General features: G+C 44.5%; 2 protein-coding genes across 17 annotated transcripts in view; one reads left to right on the top strand and one right to left on the bottom strand.

The window, feature by feature from the left end:
- Window positions 1–819: 819 nt before the first annotated feature.
- Window positions 820–14,883, bottom strand: C8H1orf43 (chromosome 8 C1orf43 homolog). 3 transcript variants are annotated; one of them, XM_010364709.2, is made up of 7 exons: window positions 14,428–14,883; window positions 13,933–14,034; window positions 8,419–8,536; window positions 7,837–7,890; window positions 6,384–6,550; window positions 6,246–6,304; window positions 820–1,758 (listed from the first exon to the last, which is right to left on the bottom strand). In XM_010364709.2, exons 1-7 carry the CDS (start codon window positions 14,491–14,493, stop codon window positions 1,563–1,565), a joined length of 762 nt encoding a protein of 253 aa, XP_010363011.1. In that variant the 5' UTR covers window positions 14,494–14,883; the 3' UTR covers window positions 820–1,562. The 3 variants fall into 3 exon arrangements, with proteins under 3 accessions (XP_010363011.1, XP_010363013.1, XP_010363012.1); XM_010364711.2 differs by having other exon boundaries at window positions 14,505–14,734; XM_010364710.2 differs by lacking the exon at window positions 13,933–14,034 and having other exon boundaries at window positions 14,428–14,839.
- A 51-nt stretch (window positions 14,884–14,934) lies between these two features.
- Window positions 14,935–24,973, top strand: part of UBAP2L (ubiquitin associated protein 2 like) — a 55,646-nt gene continuing 45,607 nt past the window's right edge. For 8 of the 14 annotated variants that reach the window (XM_030936733.1, XM_030936734.1, XM_030936732.1 and 5 more), the window contains exons 1-4: window positions 14,935–15,126; window positions 19,162–19,291; window positions 21,387–21,464; window positions 22,713–22,823. In XM_030936733.1, coding sequence (XP_030792593.1) covers window positions 19,202–19,291; window positions 21,387–21,464; window positions 22,713–22,823 — 279 coding nt within the window. In that variant the 5' untranslated portion in view covers window positions 14,935–15,126; window positions 19,162–19,201. The remainder of the gene's footprint in view (window positions 15,127–19,161; window positions 19,292–21,386; window positions 21,465–22,712; window positions 22,824–24,973) is intronic. The other 6 variants (XM_010364706.2, XM_030936736.1, XM_010364705.2 and 3 more) reach the window with 1 other exon arrangement.

Raw genomic sequence — 24,973 nt, 5'->3', positions numbered from 1 at the left:
GACAGGGTTTCTCCATGTTGGTCAGACTGGTCTCGAACTCCTGACCTCAGGTGATTTGCCTGCCTCAGCCTCCCAAAGTGCTGGGATTACATACATGAGTCACAGCACCCAGCCACATAGACATTTTTGAGAAAGCAATTTCCTAGGGGGAAACAGGGAGAGGAAAGCTCTACTTTCAGAAATGGATCAAAGAAAACATGCAGGGGTTGGATGGAACACGTATTTGAATACCTACTATGTTCTAGACATAGCCTCCCACTCCTGTTACTAACTACATTGTACCCTTGTTACATCAAAAGCCTTTCCCAGTAAAAGATGCACTTAGAGTAAATTGATCTGGAAACCTCATCAAACTTCAGCCCAGCCCCTCCTTCCAACTCTGCATACCTCTTCTACTTTTGTCATCTTTTCCACAGACATGTCTATAGATTTGCTTGATACACCCTAAGGAGACTGACAGGCTCCTCTTTCCGTTTAGTTCAGTAACCAAGGTTTCAGTAGTCATAGTAACATTTACGCCTCCAACAATAACCCTGGGCCTAGGAGTTGATTGGCCACCTGGCCTGTTGCCCCAGAGACCTTGAGAATCCTTGTTCTGCATCCTTCTGTTGATGACACAGGCAATTCTATGAGCAAGGGTCACAGTCCTGATTTTAGGATTTCTTGTGCTAGGTCCCAGAGTATCTGTATGGTCCTAGGTCCAGAGTATGCACACAGTCCCACCAATTCTCTGGAGGCAAATCCTCATGCCTTATACCCTGTTAGAAATGTGCAGATAACATTATCAAATGCCTGTTTTATTAAAAGACAACTATAAAGGACTGATTCATATGTTTTATTTGATGATAGTTCATTTTATTAAATAATTTATAAAGTCAGACCAGTGCATTGGCTTGTTAGGGGAAATCATTCCTTCCTACTGTCATATAGCCTGGCAGATTATGTCAGGTGCCAAAACATTCCCTTTTATTCAATTTATTCATGAGAGTGTGGAATTAAAGTAGATCCTTGCATGTCAGGAAAGCTGCAACACATCTGGTTTAAGTGGAGCACAAGGGTAAGTTATTCCACATTCACCAACTTCCCCACTTGACCTCCCACCAGTTCCTGTCTTTTTCCATCAATCAACTCTAAGACACCCTAAACCCAAACAGTTCCCATTCAACTGTGCACAAAGGTAAAGATATGGAAGACATTTCTCTCCAACTCTCACCTTTGGAATTAAATAAACCTGGAACAGGGAAGGTGAACTATGGCTGAAACCAAGTGAAGATTTTTAAGAAGCTTTGACAGAAACATTAAGAATAACACCTGAATGCAAACCCAGAAAAAAGTGCTACTGGGGGAAAATAGTCTTAGCCAATGTTCTAAAAATGCCCATAAGAAAAGGTTGGGGAATTACCCTTTAGACACAAGCTCTAAGAACTCTGGATACAACGGGAACTTTGATGGATACAGTCTGGGCCTACTGAGTCAGATGTCCCCAGGGCAGCCCGGCAAGCAGCCTGTCTTGCACACTGCAACTGACTGGCTTCATCTACGGCAAGAGTCCTTCAGCTCCATCACAGAGTACTCTCCAATGTGTTATAGTTATCCTTAAAGCTCTTCAATTCAAGGAAGTGCTTGGCACGTTTACTCTTCTGACTGGAGGGGAGGTATGTCACCTGGATGGTTGTTGGGGAGACCTCAGGGGACTGAGTTAGGTCTTTGGCTGCTGACTGGTGGTGTCGCTGAGAGCTCCCAATTCGTGCTTTAACCCTGAAAAACAGAGAGGGGAGGTCACTCACAGAATGAGGACTAATCAAATAAATCAGGGCTTATCCCAGGCTATAAATGCAGCAATAGCCACAAATAGTTAATTGTGTCCTATCTGTCCTATTTAGTAAACTAGTTACTAAAACCCCATCTAGTAGCTTAGAAGTAGCAGAGAGGCTGAGCACGGTGGCTCATGCCTGTAATCCCAGCACTTTGGGAGGCCCAGACAGGTGGATTGCTTGAGGTCAGGAGCTCGAGACCAGCCTAGCCAACATGGTGAAACCCCATCTCTACTAAAAATACAAAAATTAGCTGGGTGTGGTGGTGGGTGCCTGTAATCCCAGCTACTTGGAAGGCTGAGGCAAGAGAATCACTTGAACCCAGGACACGGAGGTTGCAAGCCGAGATTCTGCCACTGCACTCCAGCCTGGGTGACAGAGCAAGACTCCATCTCAAAAAAAAAAAGAAGTAGCAGAGAGGCTGGGCACGGTCACTTATACCTGTAATCCCAGCACTTTGCGAGGCAGAGGCCAGAGACCGCTTGAGCCCAGGAGTGTTTGAGACCAGTCTGGGAAACAAAGTGAGACTCTATCTCTACAAAAAATTAGCCGGGTATGGTTGCAATCACCTGTAGTCCTGGTTCCTCAGGAGGCTGAGGCAGGAGGATCGCTTGAGCCCAGAATTCGAGGCTGCAGTGAGCCATGACTGTGCCACTGCACTCCAGCCTGGGCGACAGAGACCCTGTCTCTCTCTCTCTCACACACACCCTAAAAAAGTAGCAGCACTCCAGCCTGGGTGACAGAATAAAAGCCCTGTTTGGGTGCCCTGACACACACCTACTCACACCAAAAACAACTAGCACCAGAGAAACCAACTTCCCAGAGTTCTTGCCTCTGGCTCAAGGTTTTTCTTGAGAGACAGGTATGCCCTATACAGGTTATCACCTTGTTTTGCAGATTAGGAAACTAAGGGTCCAATAATTAGCTTGCATGAGGTCACAAAGCTAGTAAGTGACAGAACTGGGATTCGAACCTAAGGTTGTCAGATTTCAAAACCTATACTCTTCGCTATACCCATTAAGCATTCCTAGAAACTACCAATCAAACATAATTTTTTGTTTTTGAGATGGAGTCTTGCTCTGTTGCCCAGGCTGGAGTGCAGCGGCGTGATCTCAGCTCACTGCAACCTCTGCCTCCTAGGTTGAAGCAACCTGTCTAAGCCTCCCGAGTAGCTGGGAATTACAGGCGCACACCACAATGCCCAGCCAATTTTTCTATTTTTAGTAGAGACGGGGTTTCACCATGTTGGCCAGGCTGGTCTTGAACTCCTGACCTCAGGTGATCCACCTGCCTCAGCTTCCCAAAGTGCTGGGATTATAGCTGTGAGCCACCACGCCTGGCCTTCAAAAATAATTTTAAAAAGATTGTGGTAAAATACATGTAACAAAATTTACCATCTTAAGCATTTTTAAATGTACAGTTCAGTAGTGTTAAGTATATTCACAGTGTTGTGCAACCAACCTCCAGAACATTTTCATCTTGCAAAACTGAAACTATACCCACTAAACAACTCCCTATTTTTCCCACTCTCCAGCCCCTGCAACCATCATTCTACTTTCTGTCTCTGAGTATGACTACCTAGGTATCTTATATAGTGGCATCATCCAGTATTTATCTTTTTTTTTTTTTTTTTGAGACAGAGTCTCGCTCTATCGCCCAGGCTGGAGTGCAGTGGCCGGATCTCAGCTCACTGCAAGCTCCACCTCCCGGGTTCCCGCCATTCTCCTGCCTCAGCCTCCCGAGTAGCTTGGACTACAGGCACCCACCACCTCGCCCGGCTAGTTTTTTGTACTGTTGGTAGAGACGGGGTTTCACCGTGTTAGCCAGGATGGTCTCGATCTCCTGACCTCGTGATCCGCCCGTCTTGGCCTCCCAAAGTGCTGGGATTACAGGCTTGAGCCACCGCGCCCGGCCCTTATCTTTCAAAGAGAGTGAATTTTAAACAGACTTCTGCTGACTTCTAGACCAAATGCCCTTTTCCGGTCTCTCTACATGTTCATTTTCATTAGTGCTCTAAGCAGGTTTTTTTTTTTTTTTTAGACAGTGTCTCGCTCTGTTGCCCAGGTTACAGTGCAGTGGCATGATCTTGGATCACTGCAACCTCTGCCTCCCAGGTACAAGTGATACTCGCACCTCAGCTCCTGAGTGGCTGGGACTACAGGTGGACACCGCCACCACTCCCAGCTAATTTTTTTTTTTTTTTTGAGACGGAGTCTCGCTCTGTCGCCTGGGCTGGAGTGCAATGGTGCGATTTTGGCTCACTGCAAGCTCCGCCTCCTGGGTTCACGCCATTCTCCTGTCTCAGCTTCCCGAGTAGCTGGGACTACAGGGCCCACCACCAAGCCCAGCTAATTTATTTTTATTTTTTATTTTTAGTAGAGACAGATTTTCACCGCATTAGCCAGGATGGTCTTGCTCTCCTGATTTCGTGATCTGTCCGCCTCGGCCTCTCCAAGTGTTGGGATTACAGGCGTGAGCCACCGCGCCTGGCCTAATTTTTGTATTTTTAGCAGAGATAGGGTTACGCCATGATGCCCAGGTTGGTCTCAAACTCCTGGGCTCAAATAATCCACCCATCCCAGCCTCCTAAAGTGTTGGGATTACAAGTATGAACCACTGCAGCTGGCCTTCTAAGCAGTTTTTACTAGGACCTTTCATCTTTTTTTTTTTTGAGACAGACTCTTGCTCTGTCACCCAGGCTGGAGTAGAGTGACACAATCTCGGCTCACTGCAACCTCTGCTTCCTGGGTTCTAGCAATTCTCCTGCCTCAGCCTCTGGAGTAGCTGGGATTACAGGCATGTGCCACCACGCCAGGCTAATTTTTGTATTTTTAGTAGAGATGAGGTTTTGCCATGTTGGCCAGGCTGGTCTCCAACTCCTGGCCTCAAGTGATCCACCCGCCTTGGCCTCCCAAAGTGCTGGGATGATAGACGTGAGCCACTGCTCCAGGCCTTGGACCTTTCTTCCTTTAAGACAAGGTGGCCCATTTTTAGGGACAGAGAGAAGACAGGAGACATACCCTTTATCTCTTGAGAAAGGGCAATATTCAACATAGCAGATTAATTCTTTTTATGGCTAGTAACTAACTTTTTATTAATTTTATTCTTTTTTGAGATGGAGTCTTGCTCTGTCACCAGGCTGGAGCGCAATGGTGCGATCTTGGCTCACTGCAACCTCCACCTCCCAGGTTAAAGCCATTCTCCTGCCTCAGCTTCCCGAGTGGCTAGCATTACAGGCGCACACTATCAAGCCCAGCTAATTTTTCTATTTTTGTAGAGATGGGGTTTCACCGTGTTGGTCAAGCTGGTCTTGAACTCCTGACCTCAGATAATCCACCTGCCTTGGCCTCCCAGTGTTGGGATTACAGGCGTAAGCCACTGCATCTGGCCTAAGTTTTTATTCTAGATTGACTTTCCTTTCTCACCAAGAACTTTGATTTTAACATTTGCATGAAAATATGAGACTATGTTTAGTATGTATTAAAAACATTCCTAAACAAAAGTCATGAATCCTCTCCTGTGACACAAATGCTCAACAGCTGACTCTATAATGATAGCCTTTGTTTCAGACAGGGTTACTAATGTTTTAAGTGGTAGTAAAAACAGATTTTTTTTTTTGAGATAGCGTCTTGCTCTTGTCACCCTGGCTGGAATGCAATGGCACGATATCGGCTCATTGCAACTTCCGCCTCCTGGGTTCAAGCAATTCTCTTGCCCCAGCCTCCCGAGTAGCTGGTATTATAGGCGCCGGCCACCAGGCCCAGCTACTTTTTGTATTTTCAGTAAAGATGAGGTTTCACCATGTTGGCCAGGCTAGTCTTGAACTCCTGACCTCAAGATCCACCCTCCTCAGCCTCCCAATGGGCTGGGCGCCCAGCCAAAAAGAGATGTTATTTAATTCTTACTTTTATTGGGCCAAGACACAAAAAGGACACTGAGACTCCGTACAGAAGGAATCCGTGTGTATGCTGAAAAACTATTCCCTTTGCTAGGCTACACCAATTTTGACATTTTTTTGGGCTAAATAAAAGACAAGAAAAATGCACACAGAAATAAAAACTTCTCTTACTAGCTTGTATAGTCCTATCTGCTTTCTTTTCTTCTTCTTTATTTTTTTTTGAGATAGAGTTTCACTTTTGTTGTCCAGGCTGGAGTATAATGACATGATCTTGGCTCACCGCAACCTCCACCTCCCGGGTTCAAGCGATTCTCCTGCCTCAGCCTCCTGAGTAGCTGGGATTACAGGCACGCACCACCACACCCGGCCACATCTGCTTCCTAATGTGAGAGACTGATCTAATAGTCTAGAACTTGACAACTCTTATGGTATCATGGATTTTGTTCATATTGCTTTATGAAGGTAATTGCATTGTGGTAACAGTCCAACAATACTGTACCAGCTCCCTTTGACACCTTCCCCTCCAAACTCACACAGTGGCCAGCTCACTCAGGGCCTCTTGATAGCGTAGGTACTCATTTTGGCCAAATACCTTAGGAAAGAGAAAGGAAGAGTGAGGATCTCTCAGCCTGAGGGATCTCTTTAGTGCCTTGAAGAAAAAACTGGCTTACCCCTGTCCCATAGCGGGCTGTCTCATAGCCATCCAATAGGGTATCAATGAGGGCTTTGCGTACACCCTTGAAAGGTGTACTAGTGTTTCGCAGATCTAGCAGGTAGGAGCGGAAATTCTTGCCCATTAAGGAACGGGGATGTCGGCCTTCAGAATGAAATGGGATTTCTGTGGAGAAAACAGCACAATGATATACTTTCATTCATTCTTTAGTCTTTTTTTTTTTTTTTTTTTTTTGAGATGGAGTCTTGCTCTGTCACCAAGGCTGGAATGCAGTGGCGGTGATTTTGGCTCACTGCAACCTCCACCTCCTAGGTTTGAGCAATTCTCTACTCTCAGCCTCCTGATTAGCTGGGATTGGAGATGTGCACCGCCATGCCAGGCTTATTTTTGTATTTTTAGTAGAGACAAAAATAGAAAAGACTTTCACCTTGTTGGTTAGGTTGGTCTTGAACTTCTGGCCTCATGTGATCTGTCTGCCTCGCCCTCCCAAACTGCTAGGATTACAGGCATGAGCCACCACACCTGCCCCATTCTTTAGTCTTTCTAGTTAATTCCCCAAACTTAGAAATAGGTCTAATGAGGCTGCGCACAGTGGCTCACACCTGTAATTCCAGCACTTTGGAAAGCTGGGGCAGGCAGATCACCTGAGGTCAGGAGTTTGACAGCAGCCTGGCCAACATGGTGAAACCCTGTCTCTACTGAAAATATAAAAATTAACCAGGCATGGTGGTAGGTACCTGTAATCCCAGCTACTCGGGAGGCTGAGGAAGGAGAACCATGTGAACCTAGGAGGTGGAGGTTGTGGTGAGCCAAGATCGTGCTACTGCACTCCAACCTGGGCAACAGATCAAGACTCTGTCTACAAAAATAAAAAGAAATAGGCCTAGTGAAATGAGCGAGTTGAGTTAGAGGGAGATTCTGATTAATGAGACCAAAGGTACAAAGCTATGCCTGAGGGGTCATTTGATGGTAACACCACAGCCGTAACCTACATCAATGACACATGATAGTGTCATCACATATTTTGCCATCCTGCTTACCCATCCATCCTAGGTTTAAGATATAAACTGTTTTCATAGAGATACAGCATATATGACAAGTGTTGACATAATGGAAGAAATTCAAGAACCATCTATCTTGGGCTTAGTGAAAAAGCAGGTGCCACCTGTCCTTTGTGGAAAAACAAGCAAATTACCATCATCTACTTCATGAAACTAAAGGTCTCAAGAGAAGAACTTTAAAAAACAAAACACCCAGACTCCTTGGAGAATAACCTGCTTATATCATTTCCTTCAGCAAAATCTCTAACCCAGTACTTTCAAAACTCTAGAATTTCCTACTAGCCAGGGTGTGCAGAAAAGACAAATCCTAACATATAAAGTGGATTCATTACTCTGTTCCCTAGGTGGGCTTTCAGGATCCTAGAATGGACCCTGTCAGGTATCCCTTACCAGAGGTACGAATGGCATCCAGAGCTTTCATCCTATACAGATAGTTGTAGCAACCTGTTGAGGAAAAGACTGGTGTTAGGCATAAACCTAAAAAGATTCCCTAGGCCAGGCGTGGTGGCTCACACCTGTAATTCCAGCACTTTGGGAGGCTGAGGCGGGCGGATCATCTGAGGTCAGGAGTTCGAGACCAGCCTGACCAACATGGAGAAACCTTGTCTCTATTAAAAACACAAAATTAGCCAGGTGTGGTGGGCACACCTGTAATCCCAGCTACTCAGGAGGCTGAGGCAGAAGAGTTGCTTGAACTGGGGGGGTGGAGGTTGCAGTGAGCCGAGATCGCACCATTGCACTCCAGTCTGGGCAACAAGAGCAAAACTCCGTCTCAAAAAAGGAAAAAAATAAATAAATAAGTAAGAAAATTCCCCAAACTCCAGCAAGCTAATAAATGGGCTCTGCATCTAGCATATATCCAGTAACAGGAATAACTAAGGCTTTGTGAGCAGCTTTTGACAACTCTGAGAGAAAAGGAATTCTGGACTTGTGGGACTCCTCACTGAAGCCTTTCAAGAGCTTGCCACATACTTTGATTTCCCTGCGTTTCCAGTTGTAGTAGTCTAGCATCATCATCTGCAAGGAGTTGGGGCTCATACTTGATATCCTGAACCCTGGAGAGTCGAATATCAATCTCTTCTTTCAAGTCCTGTTCACATAAAGAAAAGAATACACAATCATTTACCCTGCACTCTGCTTTCCACCAATCTGAAAATGGGACAGAGTTAACGAACCACTAGGACAACAGAAATAGAGAAGATGCTCATGTAGTTAATAAAATTATCAGATAAGAGATAAGAATTTAAGAAAGAATGTGATTGGGTTTTCCAATAACCTCTCCAAGCTGCACCTCTAAGCTAGAACTTTTAACTTGCCAGAAATCCTTCAAGTTATACAGCATCAACATTATTTCTAATTTTTTTTTTTTTTTTTACCCGGGCTGGAGTGCAGTGGCCCAATCACAGTTCACTGCAACCTCCGCCTCCCAGGTTCAAGCTATTCTACCTCAGCCTCCAGAGTAGCTGGGATTACAGGCGCGTACCATCATGTCTGGCTAATTTTTGTATACTTAGTAGAGATGGGGTTTCACCATGTTGGCCAGGCTGGTCTCAAACTCTTGACCTCAAGTGATCCGCCTGCCTTGGCCTCCAAAAGTGCTGGGATTACAGGTGTGATTGACTGTGCCCAACCTCTCTTGCCTCAGCCTTCTGAGCAGCTAGGATTACAGGTATGCACCTACCTAGAGGCTACTAAAAAAAAAAAAAAAAAAAAAAAAACCCACATATTTAACTTTTAAAATAGCCAAGTCAAAGCCATGGTATAAAAATTTTAAAGATACTAAAAGGGGCCGGGCACGGTGGCTCACACCTGTAATCCCAGCATTTTGGGAGGCCAAGACGGGTGGATCACGACATCAGGAGATAGAGATCACCCTGGCTAATATGGTAAAACCCGGTCTCTATTAAAAATACAAAAAATTGGCCGGGCGCGGTGGCTCAAGCCTGTAATCCCACCACTTTGGGAGGCCGAGGCGGGTGGATCACGAGGTCAGGAGATCCAGACCCTCCTGGCTAACACGGTGAAACCCCGTCTCTACTAAAAATACAAAAAACTAGCCGGGCGAGGTGGCGGGCGCCTGTAGTCCCAGCTACTCGGAGGCTGAGGCGGGAGAATGGCGGGAACCCGGGAGGCGAAGCTTGCAGTGAGCCGAGATCAAGCCACTGCACTCCAGCCTGGGCGACAGAGCGAGACTCCGTCTCAAAAAAAAAAAAAAAAAAAAAAAATACAAAAAATTAGCCAGATGTGGTGGTAGGGGCCTGTAGTCCCAGCTGCTCGGGAGGCTGAGGCAGGAGAATGGTGTGAACCTGGAAGGCAGAGCTTGTGGTGAGCCGAAATCGCACTACTGCACTCCAGCCTGGGCGACAGAGCGAGACTCCGTCTCAAAAAAAAAAAAAAAAAAAAAAAAAAAAATACAAAAAATTAGCCGGATGTGGTGGCAGGGGCCTGTAGTCCCAGCTGCTCGGGAGGCTGAGGCAGGAGAATGGTGTGAACCTGCAAGGCAGAGCTTGTGGTGAGCCGAAATCGCACTACTGCACTCCAGCCTGGGCGACAGAGCGAGACTCCGTCTCAAAAAAAAAAAAAAAAAAAAGGTGCTAAAGGTAGCACCTCTCAGTTACCCAGCAGCAATTACTATTTTCAGTTTCATATCAATCTCTCTTACCTAAGACGGTTACCAGAGCCCCAGGAAATAAATTTTTTGTTGCAACTTTTTAGAAACTTCCATTGTGAAACATAAGACACACAAAATATAGATAACATATATGTACATTTTAAATAATTCTAAAAATCATAATGAACACCTATAACCAATATCCAGTTTATGCAACGGAACATTACCACTAACTTTGAAGTCTTGTGTGGCCATCCCTCAATGAATGCTCCCCAACCCAAACCTTGTCAATAGTCCTCATACACTTCTTCCCTGTTTTATCGTGTCACCCTAAAAAAGATGCTTAGCTTTGCCTGGTTTTGAGCTTGATACAAATGGAAAAATACTTTAAGAATCTCTCTGCAAATTGTTTAAAAACATTTTTTTTCTTTTGAGACAGGGTCACACTCTGTCACCCAGGCTGCAGTACAATGGCACAATCTCTGCTCACTGTAACTTCCGCCTCCCGAGTTCAGGTGATCCTCCTGCCTTAGCCTCCTGAGTAGCTGGGGTTACAGGCACACCCCACCATGCATGGCTATTATTTAAAAAAATTTTTTTTCTGAGACGGAGTCTTGCTCTATCACTCAGACTAGAGTGCAGTGGCATGGATCCTGGCTCACTGCAATCTCTGCCTGCCAGGTTCAAGCATTTCTCCTGCCTCAGCCTCCCAAGTAGCTGGGACTACAGGCGCATGCTACCATGCCCGGCTACTTTTTTGTATTTTTCGTAGAGATGGGGTCTCACTATGCTTGTCAGGCTGGTCTCAAACTCCTGACTTTGTGATCTGCCTGCCTCAGCCTCCCAAACTGTTGGGATTACAGGCGTGAGACACCGCACCCGGCCCATTTTTAAACTTCTTACAGTGACAGGGTTTCCCCATATTGCCTAGGCTGGTCTTGAATTCCTCAGCCAACATGATCAGCCTGCCTTGGCCTCCCAAAGTGTTAGGATTACAGGTGTAAGCCACCTCACCTGGCCTTATTTTTTTTTTTTTGAGACAAGTCTCACTCTGTCACCCAGGCTGGAGTGCAATGGTGTGATCTCTGCTCACTGCAATCTCCGCCTGGGATCAAGTCATTCCCCTGCCTCAGCCTCCGGAGTAGCTGGGATTACAGGCACGCACCACCACGCCCAGCTTATTTTTTTGTATTTTTAGTAGAGTCGGGGTTTCACTGTGTTGGCCAGGCTGGTCTTGAACTCCTGACTTCAGGTAATCTACCTGCCTCAGCCTCCCAAAGTGCTGGGATTACAGGCATGAGCCACCGCACCCAGCAAAATTTTAAAAATATATTTGAGGTTGAATTTACATATAATAAATGCATTCGTTTTATGTATATAAACTGATGAGTTTGACAAATGAACATACCCCCTTCACCACCATGTCAATCAAAATAAAGAATATTTTCATCACCTGGAAATCTCCCTTCTCCTAGCCCAGGCAACATGTACTCTCTTTTACAGTTCTGCCTGTTCTAGAATTTCATATAAATGGGGTGGAAGCATATGGTACATACTCTTTTGTGAATGGCATTTCGACTTTTCTCACTCAGCATGGTTTTTTCGCCTGTTTGTTTTTGGTGAGACGGAGTCTTGCTCTGTCGCCCAGGCAGGAGTGCAGTGCTTTGATCTCAGCTCACTGCAATCTCTGCCACCTGGGTTCAAGGGATTCTCCTGCCTCAGCCTCCTGAGTAGTTGGCATTTTTTAAATTGTATTTTTAGTAGAGATGGGGTTTCACCATGTTGACTGGTCTGGTCTCGAACTCCTGACCTCAAGTGTTATCTGCCCAACTTAGCCTCCCTTAGTGCTGGGATTACAGGCATGAGCTACCACGCCCGGCCCACTCAGCATGCAAAAACATTCATTCATGTTTGCAATTTTTTTCATTCAAAAGTGTTTTCAGCATTTGTCTTCATATATGTATCTTCAGTTTTTCATTTTTTACACTATTCCATATGAATATGCCACTATCTATTTTTTAGAAACAAAGTCTTGCTCTTGCCCATGCTGGAGTGCATCAGTGCAATCATAGCTCACTGCAGTCTGTAACTCCTGGGCTCACATGATCTTCTGGCCTCAGCCTTCCAAAGTGCTAGGACTACAGGTGTGAGCCACTGCACTCAGCTCATATAATCATTGAAAAGTGGACATCTGAATTGTTTCTCCTTCAAATATTATGAACAATGCCGCTATGAGTAATCTTTTACATGTTTCTTGGTACACAAGAGCAAAACTTAGTATCTCTATGGTAGGAGAGAAACTGGACCATGGATTAGGTACATGTGCAATCTTACCAGACAATGACCAGTTATTTTCCAAAGTGGTTTTACTAATTTATACTTTCACTAGCAATGGTTGAGAATTTAGAAAAATTTTTTTAAGCAAAAGGAATACTGCTCTCAATTAGACCAAGGGACCCCTGAATAGCCAAAGTATTGATTGGTTCATGATGTGCTAGAAACTAACCCTATGTCTCTCTCATGAGGCAGTAAGGACTGTTAAGGTTTCAAGCCAGGACATTCTCCTAGAGCCTTTCCATGTAGTATTTCAGCAAGGAACAAAGGTTAATAGCACTGGTTAATGGAAGTTCAGTGCTCTAAGAGTTGAGGGAGTCATGAGCTCTAGCTCTACAACTAACCTGTTTTTCATTCAGCAACAAATTACTGAGTACCTGCTATGTGTAGGCTCTGGCACTAACCTGTTTTTCATTCAACAAGAAATTACTGAGTACCTACTATGTGTAGGTCCTGGCTTTATAGTCGTGAACAAAACTGGTGCCTGCATTCTTGAAGCTTATGGTCTAGCGGAAGAGAGAGGCATGTTTTAAACAAATGGACAAACATGAAAGAAAAATTATGGTAAATGCTATGAACTAAAAATCAAAGCAAAATGTGAAAATAAAGAGGGGGGAACCTACTTTAAAATAGGTAATAAGCATTTCTTTTTTGGAAGTAACATTTAAGCTAAGATTAAAAGAATGAATGAGCTAGCCAAATGAAGACCATTCCAGATCACAGGAGCAAAAAGAGTGGAAAATTCAGCCAGTAGAGCTGGGTCCCAGTGATCTGGGGAGAGCCACACAAAAGGAGGTTGGTAAGGGAAGCAGGTGTCTTTTACTCACAAACGAAAGACTAAAGAAGCAGAATGAGGGTGACAGCGGAGTATCAATAACTCTGATTCATATATGCTGGGCTTGAGATGCCTATTAGAAATCTAAGTCAAAATGTCAGGTAGTCAGTTCGCAATATATGCATGGAACTCAGGAAAGAGTTCTGGGATAGAGATAAAATTTCATCTGTAGCTAAAGCCAAGGAAAGGAAGACAATCACCTAAGGAGAAAGTACAGACAAAGATGAAAGACCACTGGGTTATTCACTTCCTACATGTCTTCTGGTACACTGCTTCCTTTTCTTGGGCTTGTTGGTAACATGAATGGTGGAACTATGTGATTTATGGAGCTCCTGTTAAGTCTAAAGTTATGTAGAGGTAGCCCTTCTCATTGCTCTTGGGTTAACCTTAATGATCTCAATCCCATCCTAATCAAACAAAAAACACTGGGTAGTTTAAGATGAGCTGGGAAATATTTTACTACAAAGAGTTGGGAACTCCGACCCAAGCCCTTCATTCTGCAGATACAATAACAGAAGTTCCTGCTTGCCACAGCACTGAGCAGGAGCCAAGTCCCAAAGTGCACAGTGCCTGCTCAACTTAGAACAAGGACAAGTGCACGCAAAGAAACATGAGAATTAAAATCATCACTAAAGGCAGAGGAAATCTCATTCTTGACCCTAAAAGATCTGGAGAAGTATGTTTAACTCGTGCCCTAAGGACCTACCTTGGGGGCATTGTGTCCCACAGGGACATGAGGTCCCCTTCGAGATTTCATTGCAAAGCGCATGATTTGCCTCTTCACAAAAATAAATAGCAGTACAAACACCTGTCCAAAAAGATGTAAAAATCCTTTAATAAAAAGACAGTTGGGTTTTTTTTTTTAAGCATGCCTTCATTCCAAATCCCCAGATTCTGGCTCTCAGGAATGTTTCAGGGTAAAACTTGGGGTAAAGCAAGACCGTTATGACAGGGGTGGATCTAAGAAGCCAGTAGCAGGGAGGCGTGGGGTCCGTGCTCTAGCGTTAGAGGGAGAGTCCTAGGCCAAAGAGGGCGGGTCGGCCCGAGTAGGTGACTTAAACTCCCACCTACTCCTGGAATAAGGAATCAAAGCCCAGATAGGCGCAGGTGAGTGGGTGGAGAATGTAGACGGGAAACAGCTCAAGAGGGTCTCTACTGGTTAAGATGCGACAGCAGGAATGGGGTGGGGGAATCTCCTCACCAGGCTCCCGTAGGCCATCACCAGCACGACATTCACCCCGGATAGCCAGTTACTGCCGGACGCCATGGCCTCCCTACCTCGCGCAGAATTGTTCGGGTTTACCCCGCTGTCCTGGCTGGTCAGCCCAGGCTTCGCCGCAGCGACGGCGCCTGGGTCCCCTGGAGCTCCCCGGCCATTTCCTTATGGGGGAAGACCAAGCCAGACCCGGCCTGAAAACATGGCGGACAGGCAGGGGGGCTGGTAAAGGAGAACGATGCCTTCCAGCTTCCCCCTGACACGTGACTCAGGCAGGCAATGGCACCCAGGAGCGTCGAGCGCTGAGACGAGGAACTACGACAGTAAGAGGAAGCGGCGGCCATCCGTGGGTCACGTGGTGCAGGCAGGGCCGCCGTGAAGGAGGCGGGGCGGACTCGCGGAGCCGGAAAGAGGTGTCTCGTGGCGAGGTGGCACGCGCACGCTTGCGTGCGCGCCCCTTTTAGCGTCACGCGCTGGGGGACGCAGGAAGGCAAGTGGGCGGGGAAAGGCGCGAGAGCGAGCGCGAGAGGGAAAAGGAGGGAGGGGGTGGGGAAGAGGGAATCTTATATCACGTGACAGGGGCGGCGCGGCCCGGGGTGTCAGTGTGGAGGAGACTGAGGTAAAGTTGGGAGCGCAGCGGCGTTGGCGGCGGCGGCGGCGGCAGCGGCAGCGCGGCGGGGCCGGGTATTGTCCGCGGCCCCTTTAAATCCGCGATCCCCCTTTTACCCTCCCTCTTTTCTCCCCTGCCCCCGCCGTATGCCCCCTCCCTCGGTAGGCCCCCCCGCACCGTGTGTTCCCCCACTGTACACCCCCCCCTCGTAGTCATGCGAGCCCTGGCGCCCCCCCCTCGAGTCGGCCGCCGGAGGTTTTGTTTATGGTTGGGTTCGGGGCCTAGTGGGCCGCGCCAGAGCCGGGGCCTCGATTTGGGAGCGTGGCCGGGGCGGGGCTTGTAGCAGCCGTAGGAAGGGGGGGCCATGCGGCTAGAGCCTGAGAGGGGAGAGCGAGAAAGAGCGCGAGCGAGCGAGGCCTGGGCCTTGCCTAAGGTAGGGCCCTCTCTTCACCCCAGCCGGTGCCTGCGGAGGAGAGGGCCTCCTCCCTTTCCACCCACTGCGGGCCTCCCCTGATCCGGATCCGGCCTGGTTTGGGGGTGGCGTGGGGGAGGGAGGGCGATGGGGTGGAGCTGCCCCAAACTCCCCCATGTGGCCCTCAGTTTGGTGTGCGAAGGATTAATTTGTTCCGGCTGGGAGGTAGGAAGGAGATTGGCCCCGTGGGCTCTCGATGTGGCGCCGAGGGGGGTGAGCCTCCCATCCTCCACTCGTGGGCTTGCGTCCCCTCTCCGTTTCCAGGCTCTTTGTCAGCTCCTTTTCCCTCCCTTCTTTCTCACCAACCTAGTTCTTGGAATATGTTTTTGCTGCTGTCTTTAGCTTCCTGTTTATACTGTAGTTTGGGTACCCCAAACAATTATGTTATTTGGGAAGCTGGACATGGAAGCCCCCATAGGGTGTATTACGCTTAAGGGACGTCACTAGAGCACTGGGGTATTTGTTCACTCTTCTCATAATGGGACAGGAATGCCCTGTTTCTTCAAACCCTTAACCTTGTGGACAGCCTTATATTGCTTTGCAAACTGATGTCACAAACTGGAGACTGCTCCTTTTCCACCCTTCTTGAAATGTAGCCACCTCTGGTGTAGGATGTTGTGGGAAGAAAAACATCACAGTAACAGGCGTTTTTGTTATTATTGTTAACGTTTTTGCCTTTGACTCTCCCTGATTATTAAATGGTGAAATCTTTTTTTTTTTTTTTTTTGTCTTTTCTCCCATCCTACCTTTCTCCGCCCCACATTCTGTTTTGGGGATACCTGATGTGACTTGCTGGGAGGTGATAAGCGTTACTAGTAACCAGCATTTCTACAGAATTAAAACATTTTGGCTGTGTATCAGTTGATAAAACTGCTTTGAAATCTGTCTCCATTGTACTTAAATATTAGACTATCCCAATGATTATAGAGAATTAAAACATTTTGGCTGTGTATCAGTTGATAAAACTGCTTTGAGATCTCACACCATTGTCCTTAAAGATTAGACTATCTCAATGATTGTTTCCTTTGTGAATGGGAAGTATTGCTGGCACGTAAACTAGTGATGAAAGGCCTAAAAATGTCCCGTTTTGTTTTTGATCTTTAAAGCTCCTCCTTGCTATGTCCTAACTGGGAAGTACTCTTGCTAACTAGATTTCAGGGTGGTGGGGAAGGGGATGCAGGGACCATTTCAGCAAAGCATCTACAGAAATTAGTTGTTCTGTTAGAGGTAGCAAGTTTTACCCAACCCAGTCCAGCTTCAGTTTCTGAATTGTTTCTTAGATTGTAAGCTCCCTGAGGGCAGCTACGAAGTCATACTGCTTTTGTATTTTCCTGAAGTATTGGACACATAGTAGATTCTCAATAAATATTTGTTATTTAGTTTTTTCAGTGAAATTTCTCTGGCTATTTTTTTAAGTAGCTGGTTTTCAAAAAAGAGTCAAGGGCACTCCTGTGTTGAAACCTGTATTTACTCTCCCACTATTTCCTTGGTCTCCAATACTTCTCACCCTACTTCCTTTAAATCTTTTTATTTTCTAAGAAAGAGCAAGTAAGTAACAAGGTCTTCGCCTCCAGTGTGATAGTTGGGAATGGGTCTGCTTGCTACTAATTCTGTGCCCTCAAGTGATCCATTCCAGATAACTTACTTTTGACCTGTTGCTCAGTGTTGTCACTACTAGGTAGTAAAATTTTCTTAGTCACATTTCGAAGCACTTGTAAGAGGGAAATGTGACTAGCAAGAGTGATTAGGAGGGTTTTTTTCTTTCTTGGTTAATTATATCTTTCAAGATGACTTTTTAATATGTTTACATCTCACTGGTACAGTATATGCAGTCGTGCATAGCTAGTCATGCAGTTTATGCCTGCAATATAACTTATTCTCACAAATTGATATCACATGTGGAGTAGAAAATAGTCATTATTTGTAAGTTACAGTAGTGGGTTGGAAATGGCTATGCCATATTAGAAAGTTCATCTTAGAGCCGATTTTAAAACAAAATAGTTTTCCTCTCGTCTTGATATATATACGTATATATGTGTATATGTAGTCTCGTTGATGTGGATTCGGGGTACTTGGTTAAACAACTTTTTTTTTTTTGTAAAATTGAAACTTGGCTATAATGCTAACCTGGGAAAATGGGCTACTGTGTAGCAAATAATCCTTTCTAGCTTGAAATATTTATGGGTCTTTGTGTGCCTATATGTGTAGGGGGAAGAGGTAATGGCTTAAAAATTACCTGAGAAGCTGCCTTAAAAAAATCTTTCTTGATGCAAAGACCTGTGTAACCTATTGACGCAACTTGATGAAGAATTTATGCATAGAAAAAGTCAACTTTCTCTGTAACATCCAAGAAAATCAGATGAAATTCACTTCCCTAATAGTTAATCCTTGCATATTTCTTTAGAAGTCCTTACTCCCACTCGAATCCAGTAATATCTCTGGGCAGTCTAGAATTATGCTGTATAAGGTTTCATTAACAAGAAAAATTAAATATAGAGCAGAAAAGTATAAAGTTATCCTCTTTGGAAGGGAATAAAGGCAGAGTAACCTATTATTTTGAGCACTCCATCATATGATTAATGTTTTCTTTTGTACTAAATGCAGCAGCTGAGATTGCATTATAAAACAAAGTATGAACTAAAGGAACTTGAGTTCAGTAGAATCCTTCATTGTTAGAAGTCTTGTAACAAAAACTGTATTCTGGTTTGGGGAAAGCCCTGTGTGTTCTGTGTGTCTTTAAAGACTCAACTAAGTCATCTTGCTAGCATTAAGGTCTCAAGTTTAAAATGATTTCCTAGAAGCACTTTCTTCCAAATAAAACTTTGTGCTAGATGCTTTTGGTTTGAGACAAATTTGAGATTCCTTGTATATTAAGGTGAGTGGTGGAGGGTAATTGCCATTCTGGTTTCTTGAAAATGTGGACTCGGAGACCAAGAGAAGCACCTGTGAAAGCAGTGTGTTGGAATCATTTTCCAGAGAACAGAGATTCTGGACAAAGTCATTGGGGCTAATATGTACCCTGTTGAAGGCTGTGATTTAAAAAAACAAAAAAACCCCACAAACACAAAACAAACCCATAGCATACTGAGAGAGATGAAACTTGAGGGAGAAAGAAGAGTCTAGACTTGAACTTGTGCTTTCCCAAACAATGGAGGTCACATGCAGCTTACATAAAAAAGGTTGTAAGGCAGGTAAGGCTGTTTTCTTAGGTGATTGAATATAGTATTTAAAATTATTTTTCTGGAGTGTAGACTAATTTCCTTCCTGGAAGGCTTTTGTTTCCAGACATTACTGATTATCTTTACTTCTGTCAAAGGTACTTTAGATGCTTTCACCTATATAAAAGGCTTTTGATTATTAGCTAAATGTAAAGTCTGCTTATAGGGGAATAGTAACCAAACTGCTGTAACTTCTTTAAAAAGTCACTTACACATGCTTTATACATTTCTTGTTACATAAAAATGGATTAACAGCCATAGCTCCTTAAGGAATTGATCAAACTAATTATGTTGTAAGAATAAATGAATCCTGATTTGTTCCTTTGAAGAAGTGAAAGTGTTTGGTGCTGAAGGTGCTGGTGAGAGAGTTAACATATTTTGCCCACATTTAATACCTAATTTTCTTTTAAATCTTTCAGTATTCTACCTTGTAAATACTGTTATTTGTATATACTGTAAATGATGACGTCGGTGGGCACTAACCGAGCCCGGGGAAACTGGGAACAACCTCAAAACCAAAACCAGACACAGCACAAGCAGCGGCCACAGGTAAATAACCCAAAGCATATGGATTCATGGATAGCATTGCCAGCTGATGCTAGTTTCCATGCAGTACAGCATCATTCTGTGCTTTGAACTGTTGGTTTAGGTTCCTAATTTTTGTTTTCTAGTCCTTGGCTCTGCTTTTACTTAGGTTCTGATAACTGTTCATGACATGCTGTAAGGCAGAATGCTTACTTTTTTGTTGTTTAATACTGTATTATGAGGCTTAGCACTTTATTATGGGTCCTGTGCTTTTTATCTTTTTTTTTTTTTAAGATAGGATCTCCCTTTGCCTAAGTCAGAGTGCAGTGGCACAGTCACCTTTCATTTGTAGCCTCAACCTCTGGGGCTTAAGTGATCCTCCTGCCTCAGCCTCTTGAGTAGGTGGGACTACCAGTGCACAGTACCATGCCAGGCTAATTTTAAAATTTTTGTAGAGATGGTAGTCTTGCTGCGTTGCCCAGGCTGGTCTTGAACTCCTGGGATTATAGGTGTGAGTCACTGTCCGTCTCTATAACTCTTAAGATATTTAAGATAGCATTTCCCTTGTCTTACCTGGGCCGTTTTAGCAATACCTTTCTGTTTCTTAGACCTTCCACCTTGATATCTCTCTTTTTTTTTTTTTTTTTTTTTTTTTTTGAGATGGAGTCTCGCTCTGTTGCCCAGGCTTGAACGAAATGGCGCGACCTTGGCCCACTGCAACCTCCGCCTCCCGGGTTCAAGCAATTCTGCCTCAGCTTCCTGAGTAGCTGGGATTATAGGCGTGTGCCACCACGCCCAGCTCATTTTTGTATTTTAGTAGAGACAGAGTTTCACCGTGTTGGTCAGGCTAGTCTGGAACTCCTGCCCTAAGGTGATCCACCTGCCTTGGCCTCCCAGGGTACTGGGATTACAGACATGAGCCACTGTACCCTGTCCCACCTTGATATCTCTCTAGCCAGCCTTTTCCATTCCAGATTTTATCCTTTGCTCCTCTTTTCCCCAACTTATCTTTTATTTTCCTATCCGGTCCCATTGAGGCCTTACCTGATTGTTCCTTTCCCACAAGGAGCTGGCAGCTTCACTGTGTTTCTTCAAAATTAAACAAAACACCTTAGAGCATTGCTCAATTTTAAGTTTTAAGGAGTAAATTAATCTCTTGGATATTAACTTTGATGTAGATACATTCTGTTTCTCATATCAAGTTGATGTTAGTTGGTATGTAATGTGAATGAATTACTTATATTTGATTATGGTCAGATAAATTGAATATGTAAGACTGGAATTTTCTCCTTATGCATTTTTCTTTCATCTGTGTTTTCAAGTGAATTTCTGGTAGAATTATAATACTTAGATGGGGCAGTAAAATTCCTAGTATCTTAACATACACTGGATATACAGAAGATATGTTGAGTCTATTGTCAGACTTGTAGTATTCTAAGCTCTAAGAATAAGAGGATGGTGTTGGTTATCACAGAAATAAGAATAGAGTTTACACATGGCTTTGTAACTTAATATGAATTAAGGGGCAGATGTTTCAGAGTGGTTCTGTGATTCTAAGACGGAAGTCACTTTAACTGTGAAGATTGGTGAATGAGTTCCTTACTCTTTCTGTAATAGTTTCACTCAATTTTTGTCATTTTACTGATTTAAGCATCTTTTTTTTTTTTTTTTTTTTTTTTTTTTTTGAGGTGGAGTCTTGTTCTGTTGCCTAGGCTGGAGTGCAGTGGCGCTCTCAGTTCACTGCAACCTCCTCCTCCCGGGTTCAAGCAATTCTCCTGCCTCAGCCTCCGGAGTAGCTGGACCTACGGGTGTGTGCCACCACACCCAGCTAATTTTTGTATTTCTAGTAGAGTCGGGGTTTCGCCATGTTGGCCAGGCTGGTCTCGAACTACTGACCTCGGGTGATCTGCGTGCCTCGGGCTCCCAAAGTGCTAGAATTACAGGCGTGAGCCACCACCCGCGCCTATCCCTGATTTAAGCATCCTAAATGGTGCTTTATTACTTGCTCATTTGTTACAAGGAAAAGAAAATTGGGGCAGTGGAGACGGATGCAATAGGTTTTTGTTCTCTAAACTGTTGCCTCATGATTATGCTTTCTTGATCTCATCTCAATTCCTAGGCCACTGCAGAACAAATTAGACTTGCACAGATGATTTCGGACCATAATGATGCTGACTTTGAGGAGAAGGTGAAACAAGTGAGTGTACCACTAATTTACTGTATGCTATGAGAAAAGATACCAGGATTAAGGCATAATCAAATATCATAGATAGATGCCAAGATACTTTCTCCTGTAGGTATTGGAAGAATTTTCACCTGAAATATAATAGGTCAGGCCAATAAATAAGTGTTTTCATTCTCTAATTTATTGTAGCCCTTTGTTTTGTTTTTTGTTTTTTTTTTTTCAGATGAAGTCTCACTCTGTCACCTAGACTGGAGTGCAGTGGCATGATCTTGGCTTATTACAGCCTCTGCCTCCCGAATTCAAGCAATTCTCGTGCCTCAGCCTCCCGATTAGTTGGGATTACAGGCGCTTGCCACCACGCCTGGCTAATTTTTTTGTATTTTTAGTAAAGATGGGGTTTCACCATGTTGGCCAGGCTGGTCTTGAACTCCTGACCTCAGGTGATCTCCCTTCCTCAGCCTCCCAAAGTGCTGGGATTACAGGGGTGAGCCACCGCACCCCTGCTATTGTAGCCCTTTGGATAGATACTTTGTTTGGAAATTTTATCTTAATTTTAACCTCTTGCCTGTTGCTGATGCCATTTTGTAGAAACTGAGCAGTTGTGGATATAGGAAATGTGGAAATTCATGCTGAAGCCTGTGTGTTTCAGAGTTTGGTTCTGTGTTTGATGCTTAATTGCTTTGTAAATACTTTTGACCTCATCCCTGAACCACAGATGTTAATATTTGGCTTTTGGAAACAGAATACCAAAATTCTACGTTTTCCTTTTTTTGGGGGTAGGGGTGGTTCTGGAAAACCTGCTAGGCAAATTCTACATCTTTTTTCTTTCCTTTTTTTTTTTTTTAATTTTGAGACGGAGTCTTGCTCGGTGGCCTAGGCTGGAGTGCGGTGGCGCGATCTCAGCTCACTGCAACCTCCGCCTCCTGGGTTCAAGCGATTCTCCTGCCTCAGCCTCCCAAGTAGCTAGGCTTACAGGCACCCACCACCACACCTGTATAATTTTTGTATTTTTAGTAGAGACAGGGTTTCACCATGATGGTCAGGCTGGTCTCAAACATCTGGCCTCAAGTGATCCGCCCACCTCGGCCTCCCAAAGTGCTGGGTTTATAGGCATGAGCCACCGTGCCTGGCCCTCATCCTTTGCTTTTTAAACCTGTTTTTTTCAAAGTCAGCTGATACCGTTTCCTTTCACCTAGTTTCCTTTCATTGGGAGTGTGAGCATAAGCCTGTTCATGATGGTTGCTCTTTTTTCTCTTTCAGTTGATTGATATTACAGGAAAGAACCAGGATGAATGTGTGATTGCTTTGCATGACTGCAATGGAGATGTCAACAGAGCCATCAATGTTCTTCTGGAAGGAAATCCAGACACGGTAGAGTGCTTATAGAGTGTTCTAGGACATGGGTCCTCAATTGGGAGGCTAGTAATGTTCTAAAAGTAGCAAGTGGCAACATACCTTAAAGCAGAGCACCTTTTTCTCGAAGTAAAGTTGGGAACTTCCTTGGAGATTGTTCGCCTGAAATCACTCGCCTGAAATAAATTATTTATTCCAGGCTAGTGACTTGTTTTCAGGCTGTGGGGTTAGGCTGAATTAGAGGTGCGATTTGATAGCCTTGGATATTGCTGTTGAACAAAGTCATACACTATATTTGATTTTGGTTTTGTTTTTTTTTTTTCCTATTTATTTATTTATTTTGAGACGGAGTCTCGCTGTGTTGCCCAGGCTGGAGTGCAGTGGCTGATCTCAGCTCACTGCAAGCTCTGCCTCCCGGGTTCACGCCATTCTCTTGCCTCAGCCTCCTGAGTAGCTGGGACTATGGGTGCCCGCCACTGCGTCCGGCTAATTTTTTGTCTTTTTAGTAGAGACGGGGTTTCACCGTGGTCTCGATCTCCTTACCCGCCCACCTTGGCCTCCCAAAGTGCTAGGATTACAGGTGTGAACCACCGCGCTCGGCCTTTTTATTTCATTTTATTTATTTTACGTATTTGATTCTGAATTCAGGACATTCCCCTCAGTATCAGCTTTGCATTGCACAATACTGCTTCATTGCCTGAACTTATTTCTGTTGAGGTAGCAGAGAAACAAGCTTTGTAGCCTGCTGACCATCCCTGGAGATGATAGGGGATATCTTGGAGGATCTCTTGCCCTGGAATTTAGACAAGTTGCTTTCACTTCTCCTTCCCACTTCATGAGAATTCTGTTTTTGTGCTTGTCTTATGTTTGTAGCAAAATGTAATCTTCTGACTGCCTTATTAACCTTCGGAATGTTCCTGCAATGCTTACTAGAGAAATTTTGTTTTTTTAATAAGCAGTGGATTATTATTATTATTATTATTATTATTATTATTATTATTTTGAGACAGGGTCTTACTCTGTGGCCCTGGCTGGAGTGCACTGACATGCTGCAACCTCCTTGTCCTGGGCTTAGGTGATCCTCCCACTTCAGCCTCCTGAATAGGTGGGACCACAGGCATGGGCCAGCATGTCCAGCTGATTTTCCTATTTTTAGTAGAGCCAGGGTTTCTCCATGTTGCTCAGGCTGGTTTCAAACTCCTGGGCTCAAGTGAGCTGCCCGCCTCGTCCTCTCAAAGTGCTGGGATTATGGGCATGAGCCACCGTACCTGGTCCAGTGTATTACTTTGAAATCATTTTCATTTATTGGGTCTTATACTGGGGCTCTTTGGTTAGGATAGATATTAAAATTCATCCTTAGAGATAACAACTTTTTTTTTTTTTTTTTTCCTTGAGTCAGAGTCTTGGTCTTGTTGCCTAGGCTGGAGTGCAGTGGTGCGAACCTGCTTTCTGCAACCTCCACCTCCCAGGTTCAAGTGATCCTGTGCCTCAGCCTCCAGAGTAGCTGGGATTACAGGCATCTACCACCACACCTGGCTAATTTTTTTTTTTTTTTTTTTTTTGAGATGGAGTCTCTCTCTGTCTCCCAGGCCAGAGTATATCCCTGCTCACTGCAAACTCCGCCTCCTGGGTTCAAGCAGTTCTCATGCCTCAGTTTCCTGAGTAGCTGGGACTACAGGCATGCACCACCATGCCTGGCTAATCTTTTGTATTTTAGTGGAGACAGTGTTTCACTATGTTGCCCAGGGTGGTCTTGAACTCCCGAGCTCAGCCAATCCTCCTGCCTCGGCCTTCCAAGGTATTAGCATTACAGATGTGAGCCATGGAACCTGGCCTCAGATACAACAACTTTCTGATACTAGAGTCACTCTAGCTAAATGCAGGAGGTTTGTCAATTTCTTTGAGACAATGGAAAATAATAATGGAAAACTTTTAAAAACAATTGAATTTTAAATTGGTGGATTTTTTTCTTCAAAAGTGTAGTCCTGGATTAAATTTTACACTGTTGACCTTATTTGAATATTTACTGTTTGGCCAATCAAGATATAATGCTTTTGATTTGTTTTGGATTTACTCTAGAATAATTGTCTCTAGATTTTATGGGGAGTAGTGAGGTGGGGCTATTTATGTTTTTTTAAAAGTCTGAATGTTTTTTCGCCTATCACATT

The sequence above is a fragment of the Rhinopithecus roxellana genome, chromosome 8 (assembly GCF_007565055.1).
Source record: "Rhinopithecus roxellana isolate Shanxi Qingling chromosome 8, ASM756505v1, whole genome shotgun sequence".
Lineage (NCBI taxonomy): Eukaryota > Metazoa > Chordata > Mammalia > Primates > Cercopithecidae > Rhinopithecus > Rhinopithecus roxellana.
Note: the sequence above shows the minus strand (reverse complement) of the source record. Positions and strands in the feature narration are given on the sequence as shown.